General features: G+C 48.9%; 1 protein-coding gene across 2 annotated transcripts in view; it reads right to left on the reverse strand.

Annotated features, from left to right (window-relative positions):
- Window positions 1-13,549, reverse strand: part of IRS2 (insulin receptor substrate 2) — a 29,454-nt gene extending 15,905 nt beyond the window's left edge. Inside the window, exon 1 of one of the 2 annotated variants that reach the window (XM_028526349.2) lies at window positions 9,020-13,549. In XM_028526349.2, coding sequence (XP_028382150.1) covers window positions 9,020-13,022 — 4,003 coding nt within the window. In that variant the 5' untranslated portion in view covers window positions 13,023-13,549. The remainder of the gene's footprint in view (window positions 1-9,019) is intronic. The other variant, XM_036011454.1, reaches the window with a different exon arrangement.
- Between the last annotated feature and the right edge of the window lie 1,343 nt (window positions 13,550-14,892).

Consider the following 14,892-nt stretch of genomic DNA (forward strand, 5'->3'; position numbering starts at 1 on the left):
ATCATTAAATAGGTTAATGACTCATTTCTTAGAAAACTGTTAATGGACTTATGCATAATGAGTATATGATATTCTACTCATAGAATAAATGCTTCTTAAAGTCACCTCAAGCAGCAACTGACACACAAGCTGACCCCTTAGGTACCAGATCAAGCGGTCCAGCGTGAACCAATCTACGAAGAGCAAGGATTCACATTTCCCAAATAGAGGTCTTTCACATTGAATTATCCCAATAATTTTCTATCTTCTTTTTTTTTTTACAAACAAGCACATGATCTTAAGTGTTTACCAAAAAAACTTCATCTTTTGGCCCCGTCAATAACACTGCTCACACACAGTTGTGAGTGGCCCTGTTTCCCTGACTTACAACACACTCCTTACTTGGGGGCCTCCGCACTCTGTATTTCCCACTAGCAAACCTGGTCTACGCATGGGAGGATTTACTAACAAGTTCCAAAATAAACAGATGAATACCACTTCCCCAAATACTAAATTGTTCTAGAGGGTACAGGCCACATCCTGGGAGAAAGGTTATTCATCAGTACACAAAAAACCCCACAGAGACAGAGAATTCCCTATTCTTTCTTGGTAATATTTACAAACATCTCTACCAACTAATTAAATCAGTGACCTTGGAAAAGACTCTCGACCTCCCTCCGGCTCTGTTTTCACAACCTTAAAATAAGTTACATTATACCAATGGCTCCCAACCCTTTTCCCTCAAAACAACCTGTGTGTGTGTAAAAACTTTTTTTCTGATTGTCACCACACTGTGTGGAAAGAGTTTTTTTGTTGTTGTTTTTTTTAAGATTTTATTTGCTTATTTTTAGAGAGGGAAGGGAGGGAGATAGAGAGAGAGAGAGAAACATCAATGTGCGGTTGCTGGGGGTCATGACCTGCAACCCAGGTATGTACCCTGGCTGGGAATCGAACCTGGGACACTTTGGTTCCCAGCCCGAGCTCAATCCACTGAGCTACGCCAGCAAGGTCGAGTTTTAATGTATTTGGTAGGGAGGGGCGGGGTAGAGGTATATTATCAAATATAATATATAGGTTGCTTCACTGAAACAAATATGGGGGAAGGAATATAAATTTTCCACCTTGCAGATCACTTCGGAAGTCTAGGATGTGAGACAGGAGACCCTCAGAACAGGTGACCAACCAACCACTTCCCTGGACCCTAAAATTCACTGACACAATGAGAGCCTTGAAAGTAATACCAAATCTTTAGCTTTTCAAACTGTCAGGTGTAAAAACTGGTTTAAAAAAGTAGGGGTTTTTCCTTCAATGTCAGTCTTTTTGATTAAATGTCCCCATTTTTCTCTGAATGAATAACGCATAAAAAAAAGAGAAATTAGCCCTGGCTGGCGTAGCTCAGTGGATTGAGCGAGGGCTTGTGAACCAAAGTGTTGCAGGTTCGATTCCCAGCCAGGGTACATTCCTGGGTTGCAGGCCATAACCCCCAGCAACCGCACATTGATGTTTCCCTCTGTCCCTCTGTCTCTCTGTCTCTCTCCCTCCCTTCCCTCTCTAAAAATAAATAAAATCTTTTTAAAAATCTGCTTTAAAAAAAAGAGAAATTAAGTAACTATCACCCAAATGAAATAAAAAACAAAATGTTAATTTGCAAGTTGCCTAAGGTAAAGTCTACAATAAAATCCTAATGTAACTATTGTATATGAGCTTCCAAAGCAGACACAATGTGTGTAACTTAGAGACAATGTGATATAACATAAAGAATACCGGCTAGGGATTGGAAGCATCTTTGAATTGGTTAAGCCCAACACTACTTTTGGCTCCAGAATCCTGGGGAAGTCCCTGGACCTCTCCAAGCCGCAGGCTCCATGTTTAATTTAAAAAAAAAAAAAAGGCGATCCAAGTGGCCCTGCCCATGTCACAAGGTTTTAGGAGTATTACATGATACTACGTCTATGAAAATGTCTTAACACTATGAAGTGAAGAAAAACACCTTTTGAATTTTAAATAATTCTTCTGCTCCAAAGGGGAGAGGGGTGTGTACTTCTTTTTTTCTTATATTTTAATATTGATCAGAATAATGGTTACATTTTTATCACCTCCAATTTCAGTAGCATTCTTTCAAAAACCCTTCACTGCCCACCAAGTTCTGGGATTGTTAGTTATAATTTGGAAGCAAAAGATAGACTGACTTAAGTAACTACTTCTAAATTTGCATAAATTTGCACTATGTCACATTCACAAATATAGGGTGGGGAAGAAGTAGGTTTACAGTTGTGAATATGTGAAACAAAGGGTTTACTCTTGTACTATTCTTTATTAATTATTATATTATTTCCCATACAAACCACTGTAAACCTATTTTTGTCCCACCCTGTATTATAGGTTATCTATTAATGCTATGCAAAAGCATAAGTCATTCTCCACATAAACATATGGATTTTAAGGTAACTATTCAAATCGCTTAATATAATGAAATCTATCATAATCACTGTTTTTACTCATTGAAAAACTGAAATTTAATACTACACCATAATCATTCACTGAATTATTTCTATCAATACCATATGGATAGGTTAAAGTAACTGTATGAGTATAATTATATTAAGGTTATAAAGTTTTAACATAATTAGAGAACACATCATTCTTTAGTATTTGAATTTAGTATTTAGTTTCAATTATGAAAACCTCCACAACAAGCCTTTTAGAGCAGAACTACAGAAACACACACTTACACCATCCTAAAATAGTTTATTTCTAGAAAATTTGATACTCTTTAAACCAATACTAAAAACCTGGTGTTTACAAAGTGCTATGCATGTGATCATTTGTCTCTAAAGTATAGTGTGGATTAAAATATTTGACCAAATATTCCAAATTCCAGTAACAGCATGATGAGTAAAAAATATCCTATAAATCTTGTCTGTGGCTATAAATAATGCAGACAGCATAAGAAAACTGGGCCAAGTTTGAAGATATAATTGCCAGATCGAATTTTATAAAGTCTGTGGACATGTATAAGTAACTTTGTAAAAAGTTAATGTTTTTCTAATCCAATAGAAATCAGAATCCTTAAATTGACTATTTTATCATGTGTAAACAGGCTGCCTATAAGTTTTACCAAATTATATCTCAGCACAATTCAACAAATTCAATTCTAATACAATGCAGAAAAGTATTTTGTATTATCTGTACCCACCAAGCAATACACAACACTAACTCTAACTCCCTCTAGTCACTTCTGTGTCTTTTACTTTAGTGCACAATTAATATAAGTCTCTGTAGCTACCTAGAAAAAAATCAAATAAGTAGCAATTATCAACCTCAGCATTTCCTCCACCTTAAGTGATGACTTCACCCATTCACAAAAAAAAAAAAATCTACCACTGAGCTCTTGTCTACAGTAATCTACCTGGAATAATTCAAAATAACCATTGCAATCTCAAAGAACACGTTCAAATCAACAAAATTAACACAGAAAGAATGTTACCATCTAAATTGTGATAGCAATGTTTTCACAAAACCTGCCACTGACAAATAGCATCAACTGATTTACAGAAACTTGGAAATTTCCTTCATCTGTTTATTAAAATGCAACATGAAAACGCCTTGCCCAACTTGTACTGAAACACACATCCTACTCCGGGCTGCAGTCAAGCCTGCAGAGAATTCACCACTACAGTGGCCGCGGAGAAGCACTGGCTGCGGGGCAGGGCGCAATGCTTTGCTTCCCTCTGAGTGTTTCCCCCACTCTACTTGGCAATGCAGATAAAAGAGTAAAGTTACATTTTCCCTTAAGTTTCTAAGGTGAAACGGGAACACTTGATTCTGTACTACCCAAAAAAACAAAACAAAGAAACCTCTCCACTTGCCAAATCTGATACCAAAAGTTAACTAGCTCTTGGAACTATGCTTCTACAGAAAATGCATTAGTGGGAATTCTAACAGAAAACCCATTATACCTGAGCTGTTACTAAAACTTCTCCAAGTTCTCTACTTCAGAAAGAGCTTCATTTGGACACTAACAGTTCAAAAGAACATAAGACATTAATTATCTATTAACATTTCTTTTGGGGGGAAGGGGTCTGTGGAAGAACAGAAGAACCAAACACTAGAGGTTTTCCTGCTGTGTTTGACAACCAAACAAATCAAAACAGTGCAGCAGTGACCACCCTAATTAAATCAACCCAAAGAGTGAAACTCGGAGCTTGACAATATCTCTTAATATGTAAACAAATCAAAAGTATGGTCTTAGTATAGTTTCAGGATTATGACGCTATTTTCCTTGTTAATTTACTATGTAATTTAAAACAGTCCTTCCTTACAATCGATAATTATCTATGAAAAAATTCTCAGGTTAAATAAAGAGGGAGAAAAAATAATGGTTCTTGGAGACTGAGGTGAAACCAGCAATCAAGCAGAAAAGGCAAAGATTTCTTAAGAAGGTATTGAATGGCTCCATTTTTTAAATTAAGAGAACCATTTACAAAAGTGTCTTTCCTATATATGCTCATAGTTTCAAGGTAGTTAAGTATCAATAGCATCACTGAACATATTAGCACATTTCTTTAGAAGAGCTTAACCACTCTTAATGTTTACTATTCCTCGGACCTCCCAGTGACCCTGTGATACAGAAGGGAGAGGCTTATAATTATCCCATTTTACAGACAGAGAAAGTGAGAAAAGGGATTAAATGTCCTCCATCTAGTCACACAATGACTCATTAAGATCAGCAACTAGAAACCTGGTTTCCTGATTTCTGGTTTAGTGTTCCACAGGCTGTGCATGCTTCCTTCTGCAAAGTACTATTTTTGTAAAGGTTTCTCTTTCAATAAAGGAAATAGAACAAGTCATGTGACTTTCATTCATGAAAGCCTCTGTGTGTTTTCTTTTTAAGTATATTTTATTGATTATGCTATTATAGTTGTCCCATTTTTTTTCCTCCCCTTTATTTCCCTCTACCCTGCACCTCCACTCCCACCAGCATCCCCCCCTTAGTTCATGTCCATGGGTCGTACATGTAAGTTCATTGGCTTCTCCATTTCCTACACTATTCTTAACTTCCCCCTGTCTTTTTTTACCTACCAATTATGCTTATTCCCTGTACCTTTTCCTTTATTTTCTCCCCTCCCCGCCCCCTCCCAGCTGGTAACCCTCCATGTGATCTCCGTTTTTGTAATTCTGTTCCTGTTCTAGTTATTTGCTTAGTTTGCTTTTGTCTTTTTAGGTTCAGCTGATAGTTGTGGGTTTGTTGCCATTTTACTGTTCATAGTTTTGATCTTCTTTTTCTCAGATACGTCCCTTTAACATTTCATATAATAAGGGCTTGGTGATGATGAACTCCTTTAACTTGACCTTATCTGGGAAGCACTTTATCTGCCCTTCCATTCTAAATGACAGCTTTGTCATTAGCACCTTAGTTGTCTGTTCCTGGGAATAGGGTAAGAGCAGCACCAGTGCACATTATCATCTTATTATGACAAGGGCTGGCCAGCAAAAACAGAAAAAATAAAGGGTATTGCTTTGTCAAGCAATCTCACTGGAATTCTAAAAGTATTCAAGTTCTTTGCTTTAAGACTTCAGCAGGCAATACCTTTAAAGATGAATCATAACTCTATTGTTCCAGTAAAAACATTTCTCTTATTCCATTCACATAGGATATGAATAAACAGTCCCTTTTATCAAATAAAATTTAAATACAGATGCTTTCTGTGGCAATTCTTATCTAATCTGCCATATACACACCGAAAAAACAATTTTAGAATAAAAATCCCACTAAAAAAAGGAGTATTAAAATAGTGTATTTTATGATATGTATCAGTCTATAATCAAAACACAAAAATATATAAAAGTTAATTTTAAAAAACAGCTTTAAAGAATAGTAAATTCAGTAACATACTTCCACTTCAACAACACGCTAGCAGATTGATTTTTCTACATATACACACGCAAAACAGATGGTAAATAACCTTTCCCTACTCCCAAATGAGATACATACTTTGGAGTTAAATTTTTATTTTTTCTGGACTAATATATTTATATTATATACATAAACCTAACGTGTACTAGCTTTTCATTGGCTTTAGCATTGAAACCCCGCCTCCACTCCCAATTCTTTTGTAAACAGCTATCAAGCACTGCGGGAACCTTAATCTTCGTCACCACTTATGCAAATACCAAACACTACCCAAGTGACTCCAAATTAATCTGTACTTTTTCCACACGGAACCCAAGAAGCTCCAAGTGGAAACAAACATGTGCCACTTCTGAGAACCAGGGCAGTGCACACAAGTGACCTAGGAAGTTCTTTATTTATTTCCTCTTCAAAGAAATGCTTTGTAAGTCTTCCTTCCAGCAATATTTTCTCAGAGGACACTAATGTCCTGTGAGCTCTGTGTCCACGAGCACCCCAAACAGATGTCCCTGGGCATACACGAGGTAGATGTAAAGTGCATGCTCACTTTGAGTTTCTAAATATTCTCCTGGCATCACAGACCAATTTAGCTTCCACATTAAGATGACACAATCTTGTTTCCTACTCTACTGTTCTCTGTGTTCAAACGAGTTTACTAGAAGCCCACTTAGCATGTGGTCCCTTTTTTAAAATGTGGTTTTGGCACAATGGATCAATTGCATTTATCAATTTTGCTTGAAAAGAGCCCTTTTCCTTCTTAAAAGGGTATTTACCATCATGCCCCCACAGACTCTGGAAAAACAGCAACCAAAATGATCTCTCATCTTTGTTCAGCCACCGTGAAACATACAAACTGCTTTTTTGATTTCAAAATCCTGAATCCTATAGGTTGAAAGGAATTTTATACTGGTGGGAAATCTTAAACAAAACAAGCTAAATCGGGTCTCTAACTAAACTTATCTCTTGCAGTTTAAAATTTTCCCCAGTCTGAAAAGGGCATTATATCATACATGAATCACATTTCTGAATGTATCCATGTTATCAAAAAGGCCTCCAATCCTTTCAGGCCTGTAGACGCACACTTTAGCTCACTCCTCCTGTTACTGAAAGAACCCACTCCTGGGGCCCTCCTGAATCCAGTCCAGGTTTTAACCGCCTACTCCACCAAAAGCAGTAAAAGGTGTTATGTTCTCAGACTGTTTTTCTGATCAGAATCAGATTTCAGCAAAATGTACTTTCATGTTCACTGTGGCATATACCCATTTGAGCATACCAAATAAGTGTGTTTGTGTGTGTGTGTGTATTTTTTAGTGTATAATTCTAATTATGCTGCTGTGTTTATATGGTCTGTGTCTTGAAAGGCAACTAATCCTGAACTCCCTGACACACTAGCTATTATTTTTCAGGGGTACCTGTAGTGCTTATTGTAACTCCAGGTAAAGTGACTTTCAGCTGAGATTCATCATTTATGGGACATATTCTCACAACTTCCAAATGATTTAATTAGATGCTGAAACACCACACTCCTGATAATTCTGTGATTCTTTTTATCTTTTATCATATGGTTTTAATAAAAATATAAATAGCTCTTCCTCTGTTACATTAGAATAACTGAGCATTTACCCTACAGCTACAATTTTAAACCCCATGGACATCATCAAACATATGCTGCATTTAAAAAGGAGTATTAAAATAGTGTATTTTAATAGCAGCATTAAACTAGTCTGTTTACTTTAAGAACAAAAGGCATATGGATCCCCAGGCCACCTTGATCATCATCTTGTTGAAACCCCATGCAGACTACTGACCTTAGGCAAATATCGAGGAGGGCATCCACTACTATGTGCTCTGTGGATCCCACAGAGCCTCCTTCTTACTAGCAGCCCTGCACAGAAGCAGCTACAAAATTAAGAAACTCGCTTAAACACCCTCAACCCCTCTATTTCTCTCTCTCTCCCCCCTCTCATCATTAAAAGTTTGAGACAGGATCTGCCACCAGCTGCAAAGCAAGCAGTCTCTCTCTCCTCATGGATATTTGATGAGAATGTGAAGAACATACGGGGCTCCATCTTATCCAATTGTTCTTGAAAAGCCCCATGTTGCTGTCTTCACTTGTCTTCTCTAAAGCACTGATTCTCAATCCTGGCACCACATTATTACCTGGGCAACTGAAAAATGCTCATATCTGGGCTCTGCCCACTGGATGCTTTACTTGAGTGTGTCTGGGGTGAGGCCCAATAGGTAATTCCTCAAACCTCCTCTGGCCGGTCTAACCTGGGGCAAGGTCCTCAGAGGATGGTCCCCCAACCAGCAGCATCAGCACAACCCCCGGACAACTTAGAAGAGCACATTCTGGGGCCACACCCCAGGCTCGCTGCATACTCCCTGCATCAGAATCTCTAAGGCTTTACACAGCCCAGCCACTCTGGTTTCAGCAGAGTCTCCAGGTGACTCCCAGGTAAGCTCAAGTTTGAGAGCTTCTTTTAAGCTGTGTTTCAGCAAGATTACTATTTCAGCCTCTTAGGAAAAAAAGAATGTCTCTGAGAGAAGAGCCCCTATAGTTTATGTTTAAACTATAAATGGTTAATTGTTCCTTTTGGCAGTCACAAAAGATGGATGCTCATTTCCTAAGTGACTTTTGGGCCTGTTTTTATAAACTTTAGGCTCAGCAAGAATCAGGTGGGGTGTGGTTCCAGGAAAACAAAAAGTGAAGGTTACCAGCCAGGGAGCAGTCAGAAGTTCAGGGCCCTTCCTAGCACAACTTTCCCACTCTCAGATCAAGAAGTCTGTATTCGCTACCTCTTACGGGTGGTGACCAGGGAAGCATGTCCAGTGTTAACAGACGGGAAGAGGACTGTGGAAAAGAAGAAAGATGTCGGGCCAAAAAGCAAATAGTAGTCTCCTGAGTAGGAAGCTTCACACTCAACTCAAAGATGACTTGACTGCTTTTGGCAAGGTCTTTGGGGAAACAGGAGGACACGGGAGCCAAAAGTAAAACAAAACAAGAAGCCAGGGCCAAACTTTGGCATTTAGGTCAAGGTACCAAAAAAGGGAAGAGGAATGAACCCACAGAAGCTCACCCACTTTCCCTCCCTTCCTCCCGCCAGCCATAAGCTCAAAGGGTCTCACCTTTCACAATGGTGGCCTCCTTCAGGTGATGGGACAAGAAGTCGATGCTGGCATAGGTGTTGGAAGGCAGGGCTCCAGGGCCTGGCCCCCCAACCACCCCACCAGCACTGCCAGCCCCCACAGTGCTGATGAGACCCCCAAGGCTACGGGTCCGGCCCCAGGCGCTCTTGTCGCCTGGCTGGGGATGCGGATGCTGCGATTGGGGGTGTTGCTGCTGGGGTGGCGAGGACCCTGGCTCATCTCTCACATCGATGGCGATGTAGTTGAGGCCATTCTGAAAGCCAGCAGACGTCTCCCTGCGCATTGGAGAGCCACTGCCCCCAGGGCAGCCAACCAGGCCCCCAGGCTGACTTGGTGTCCATGGCCGAGCCTGCTGGGTGAGCTGTGGTTGCAACTGGTGGGGAGATGGAGGGGGCTCATCGCCCCCACTGAGGACACCGCTGCCACCCCCTTCGCTGCTTTTCCTGAGAGAGACATTTTCCACCGAGGCCGAGTTGTGGCGCTTCGGGTTGTGGGCAAAGGATGGAGACACGGGAGTCACAGTGGTGGTTGAGGAAAAGGTCTCAGAGCTGTGGCGGCGGCGGCCCCCCTGCGGGTCTGCACGGATGACCTTGGCCCCCCGATGTGGGTCTGGGGGCTGGCCAGCCTGCAGAAAGGCCTCAACTCCAGACACCTGATCCATGAGACTCAGCCTCTTCATGCCAGATGTGGGGCTGGTCACACGGGCACCTTCTGGCTTTGGGGGGGCCACGATGGGTTGTGGCGGGGTGGCAGCCACGCCAAAGGCCATCTCGGTGTAGTCACCATTGTCCCCAGTCTCCGAGGACGAAGAGGAGGCAGCACTGGGGCCTTGGGGAGTGGATGCAGGAGGCAGGCGGTACAACTCTCCCGGGGAGGGTGGGGGAGGTGGCTGTGACTTCAAGGAGGAGGGGGCAGCAGGGCGTGGGGGCAGTGGCGGGTACCGGGAGGAGGCATCGGGAGATAGGAGGGCATCCAAGGAGCCCACTGGGTCACCAGTCTGGGTACCAGGTTTGGGTGACTTGGGCGAACTGAAGTCGAGGTTCATGTAGTCAGAGAGTGGTGAGCGTTGCCGGCTGTCGCTGCTAGTTCCTGGGGTGCCAGAGCCCAGGGAAGAGGCTGGGCTGCTGGCAGACAGCAGCGAAGAGGATGAGGCTGCCGAAGCCAGCAGCGGAGGGGCAGGCGGTGACAAGCGGGCTCCAGACTCCCCAAAGTCAATATTGATATACTCTCCGGGACTTTTGGGCTCCGACGGTAGAGGGTACTCGTGCATGCTGGGTAAGGTCTGCAGCCCCTCCAGGGATAGGCGCGTGGGCCTCACTGCCCGGCAACGCTGGTTCAGGAAGCCCTCTGGGCGGCTACTGCCGCTGCCACCTAGCCTCCCTGGAGAAGGCACTGCGGAGTGAGGAGGCTGGGTGTGCCCAATCCCACTGACCCCAGCCACAAGGGCGCTGGCCGACTGCGTGGTCGCCACACTGGCCTGAGGTTCCAGCCTCTCCTCTTCCAGGATGCGACCCACGGGGGAGCTCATGAGCACATACTGGTCATTGTCCCCACTGCAAGTGTAGGGAGCCTTGTAGGAGCGGGGCAAAGAGCTGTAGCAGTAGCCAGGGACACCCCTGAGCATCTCTCCGCCATGCAAGGCTGCCGAGAAGAAGTCGGGTGGGGTCTCTGAAGTGCCCGCGTCGCTGGGGGACATGTTGAGGTAGTCCCCGTTGGGAAGCAGCTTGCTGTCGGTGTTCTCCATGGACAGCTTGGAGCCACACCACATACGCATGTATCCACTGTCCTCGGGAGAACTTTCAGCCGGGGAGCTAGCTTTGTAGCTGGCCCCGTTCTCTGGAAAGGCCCTGCCTGCCGCATTGGCGGGTGCCGGCACTGCAGGTCCAGTGGGGGGCAAGGCTGCAGCAGCAGCAGCCCGTGGCTGCAGGATCTGCTTGGGGGCAGACACACTGGTGGGGCTCATGGGCATGTAGTCGTCACTCTTGCAGCTGCCACTGCCACCACCCATGAGGGCCACGCCAGGGGTCATGGGCATGTAACCATCGTCCGTGCCCAAGTTACTGCTGGAGCTCCTATGGGACCCAATCTCAATATCGCCGTAGTCTTCAGGATAAGGGTGGTAGGCCACTTTGGGAGAAGATGTCGGGCAGGTTGGGCAGAGGCGGCCTGAGCTGCCAGAGAAGGTGGCCCGCATGAGAGTGTATTCATCCAGAGATGCAGAGGAGGGCTGGGGCACCGGCCGCTGCCGAGCAGGTGTGGTCAGGGAGTAAGTCCTCTTCCTCAGCCCTCTGTCCAAGTCCTGAGCTCCATCCCCTGAGACCCGACGGTAGGGGCGGCCACAGTGGCTCAGGGGCCTGTCCATGGTCATGTACCCGTATAGCTCGCTCCCACTCCCATCCTTCGCCGGGGGTGTCTCGGCAATGGACTCAGGTGTGTTGCTTCTGTGGCTGCAGAAGGCTCTCAAATCCCCAGGGCTGGAGCCGTACTCATCCAAGGACATGAAGCCGGGATCGCTGGGGGAGCCAGAGGCTGAGGCGCTGCCACTGGAGGGCCGCTGGCTCGTGTGGTGGTGCAGAGGATGCTGCAGGTGCGTGTGCGGACCCGGAGGCAGTGGGTAGGAGCCCGAACCATGCCCGCTGCTGGACGAAAGACTGCCTGGGCTGGTGGCTGCCGGGGGCGAATGCGCCACGGGCATGGACATGGAGCGGCTGTGTTGCAGGGCGCCCCCTGCCGGAGGCAGTGTCACCTTGCTCACACGGCTACCGCAGCCACCGCTCAGGGTGTGCGAGCGGCTCAGGGGCACGCGCACCGGCCCGGGGCTCAGGGGGCTCCCAGCCACCGACACGGGCCTTCCACCCGCCGCCCCCGTTCCCGCCGCCGTGCCGCCGTCGCCCTCGCTGGCCGTGCGCACCCGGCATGAGCTGCATTTGGTAGCCGGCGGGGTGGCAGCCAGGCTGTCGGTGCGTGAGCGGCGCACCAGGCCAGTCTGGCTGGGGGGCAGGTTGACCAGGTGGTGGTGCCTGCGAGCGCCGGGGACGCTAATGGGATGTGTGGCTGAGGAGCCCGACGACTGGCTCTTGCTGCGCGGCCGGAACTCGAAGAGCTCCTTGAGTGCTTTCATGGCCTCCAGGATGGTCTCATGGATGTTCTGGGCCACCACCGAGTCGTCGGCCTGCATCCACAGCTCGCCAGGGCCGGTGACAGCTGAGCGGCCCACCTCGATGAAGAAGAAGCTGTCCGAGTGGCCGCAGCGGCGGATGTTCATGAGCTGCAGCGTCACCGACGGCTGCTCACAGTTCAGCTTTACGAAACCAATAGTGCGAGCGGACAGACACAGGCGGTAGACGCCTGTCAAGTTCTTGCTTTGGCCCAAACCCTTTGGCTTCAGGTTCACCTGCCATACCTCGCGGTAGACTGATGTGGCGGGCGCCACCAGCCCGTAGCTCTCATCAGCACCCGCTGAGCCGCCCAGGGCGCCAGGCAAAGAGGCACTGCAGGACCCGGTGGTGATGGAGGAGAGGGTCGAGTCGCCGGCACCAGCGCGGCCCTCGCTGACCAGGTCGGTGAGCGCGCGGTACCAGCCCTCCTGCTCCTGCTCGTTCTCGGCCGCCACGGCAAAGTACTCGTCCTTGGTGTAGAGGGCGATCAGGTACTTGTGCTTGGCGTCGGCGCGCTTGTTGATGTTCAGGCAGCAGTCGAGCGAGATGACCCGCTTCGGGGCGCCCGCCTTGCTCCGCCACTTCTTCTCGTTCTCGTAGTACTCGAGCCGCGGAGGCTGCGGTGCTGGACCCCCACCCGCCGTTGCCTCCTCGCCGCTCGCGCCGGGCCCGCGCAGCACGAAAAAGCGTTTGTGGCCGTGCTTCTGCTTGCGCAGGTAGCCGCACTTGCGCACGCTGTGGTTGTTGTTGTTGTTGTTGTTGTTGAGGTTGGGGCCGTCGCTGCCCGCCGGCCCGGGGGGGCCGTGCAGCGGCGGGCTCGCCATCGCGGGCACTTCAGGCCGTGCTGCCCAGCCCGGTGTAAAGGGGCTCAGGGGGGAGCAGAGAGGGCGCAGGCGGGGGCGGCTCCCTCTACCCCAGCTCGTCTTCTCGAGCCCGTGTCCCTTGGGCCCAGGAGGTGGGGAAGGTTCGGAGAGGCCGGCGGGGGGCCGCGCCGAGCCGTGCGCAGCGCCCTCCACGCTCTGGGGCCCCAGAGGATGCCCAGCGGCAGCGGTGGCCGCCTCCTGGCCCGGCTGCCCGCGGCTGCTGCCTCTCAGGCTCTCGGGCGGCGCCTGGGGACTCGCTGGTTGGGCGGAGAGTCGGGGTCCCCAAGTCGAGGGGCCGAGACTAAGGCTCGCAGGGCCGCACCAGTCCCGCTGCCGCACCGCGCTCCGGAGTGCCGGGGTACGCCTGGGCACTCAGGGTCTGCCGCGCTGCCAGAGCTGCTGCTGCTGCCAACGGCGACCCGGGCTCGTCGCCGTCCCCGCCGCACAGTGAGTAACACATCGCGCACCGAGTGACTGAACTAAGAAGAGCAAAACAACATGTGACTCGGCGTTACGCAGGCACACACTGCGCGGCCGCCCCGCCCCACTGCCCCAATTGGCGACACGCCCCCCGATGGACGGGGCAAGCGACCAATGGGCGCGGGCGTAAGGCGGGCGCACACCTCCCCCGCCTGCTCCCTTTCTCCGCGGGCTGCCTTTCCCGCCGTCCCCTCCCTCTCCAGCGGAGGCCTGGGTCCGGCCAGGGTGGGGGCCGGTCTAAGCCTCATTAATCAGAGGCTAGTTGTGGATGCCGGCGGAGGAGATGCCACCCAGGGCGGGAAAAGGGGCGCGCAGAAGGGGCGGGGGCCAGATGCTGAGCGGAGGGCAGTTCCCTCCCGCCTTTGACTCAATTAATTGAGCTCGGAGCTTCCGCCAGGGAGGGGGTCGGAGGTGGGGGGGGGGGGAGGGAGGAGATACTGCAGGGGGCGGGGGCCGGTGGCGAGCGAGGCCGGAGACTGCCCGCGGGGGCTGGGCGCAGAGAATGGGGCGGTAGCACCCTATTCTGGCCCCTCATCTCCCCCACCACCTCTGCACACGCGAGGGGCAAAAGGGGTAATGAACTTGGCTGCCCTCTCATAACCTTCTCCTACCAACACACGCACTTCTGCGAGCGGATCTCGCACTCAAGCTCAGGGTGGGCGCGCGCGTCCGCCTGCCGCGGCGGGTTTGCGCTTGGGTGGTTCCCTGGTGCCCCGCCGGCGGCTTGTTTACGAGCATCACACTAGTCACCGGTGAGCTCCGGATCGATAGCAGCTTTGTGCCCCTTCCTGGAAGAAGAGCCGGGGTGCGGGAGGGGGCGCGGCGCTACCCGCTCCTGACTGCGGTGGTCGCAGGCAGCTCCTGGGGTCTCACCCGTAGGCGGGTGTAGTTCCCCTGCAACCCGATCATGGGCTTTTGCCCGGGCGTCACCAGCGCCATTCACTTGTCAGGTTCTCCAGAAGTTGAAATCGTCTGTTAGGGATGTAATAGGAGAAAGAGGAGGTCGGCAGGAGTTTTAAAAAAAATGCAGTTTCCATAGTGCCGGGAAGAGGGCGGGCTCCAGCGAGAAAAGAGCCTCCGGAGCCGGGTCCCCTGAAGGGGTGCCCCCCTCCCACCAGGCCCTGGGCACCCAGCACCAAGGCGGCGGAGATGGGCGGTTCCAACCTGTGTGTCTTTACCAGGCAGAGACTGCTGCATTGAAGATGCCCTTGAATAAGAGCTTCGAATGTTTACATCTGCACCGCTTTTGTGACTTTCAAAGTGGATTACGAATAAGGACTCATACGGTGGCTTCTCATAAATGACAAAAGTGAGGGCTTCTGGTGAAGGTGGGAGTTCCTGGGTTGAGATC

Source organism: Phyllostomus discolor, chromosome 11 (genome assembly GCF_004126475.2).
Source record: "Phyllostomus discolor isolate MPI-MPIP mPhyDis1 chromosome 11, mPhyDis1.pri.v3, whole genome shotgun sequence".
Classification (NCBI taxonomy): domain Eukaryota; kingdom Metazoa; phylum Chordata; class Mammalia; order Chiroptera; family Phyllostomidae; genus Phyllostomus; species Phyllostomus discolor.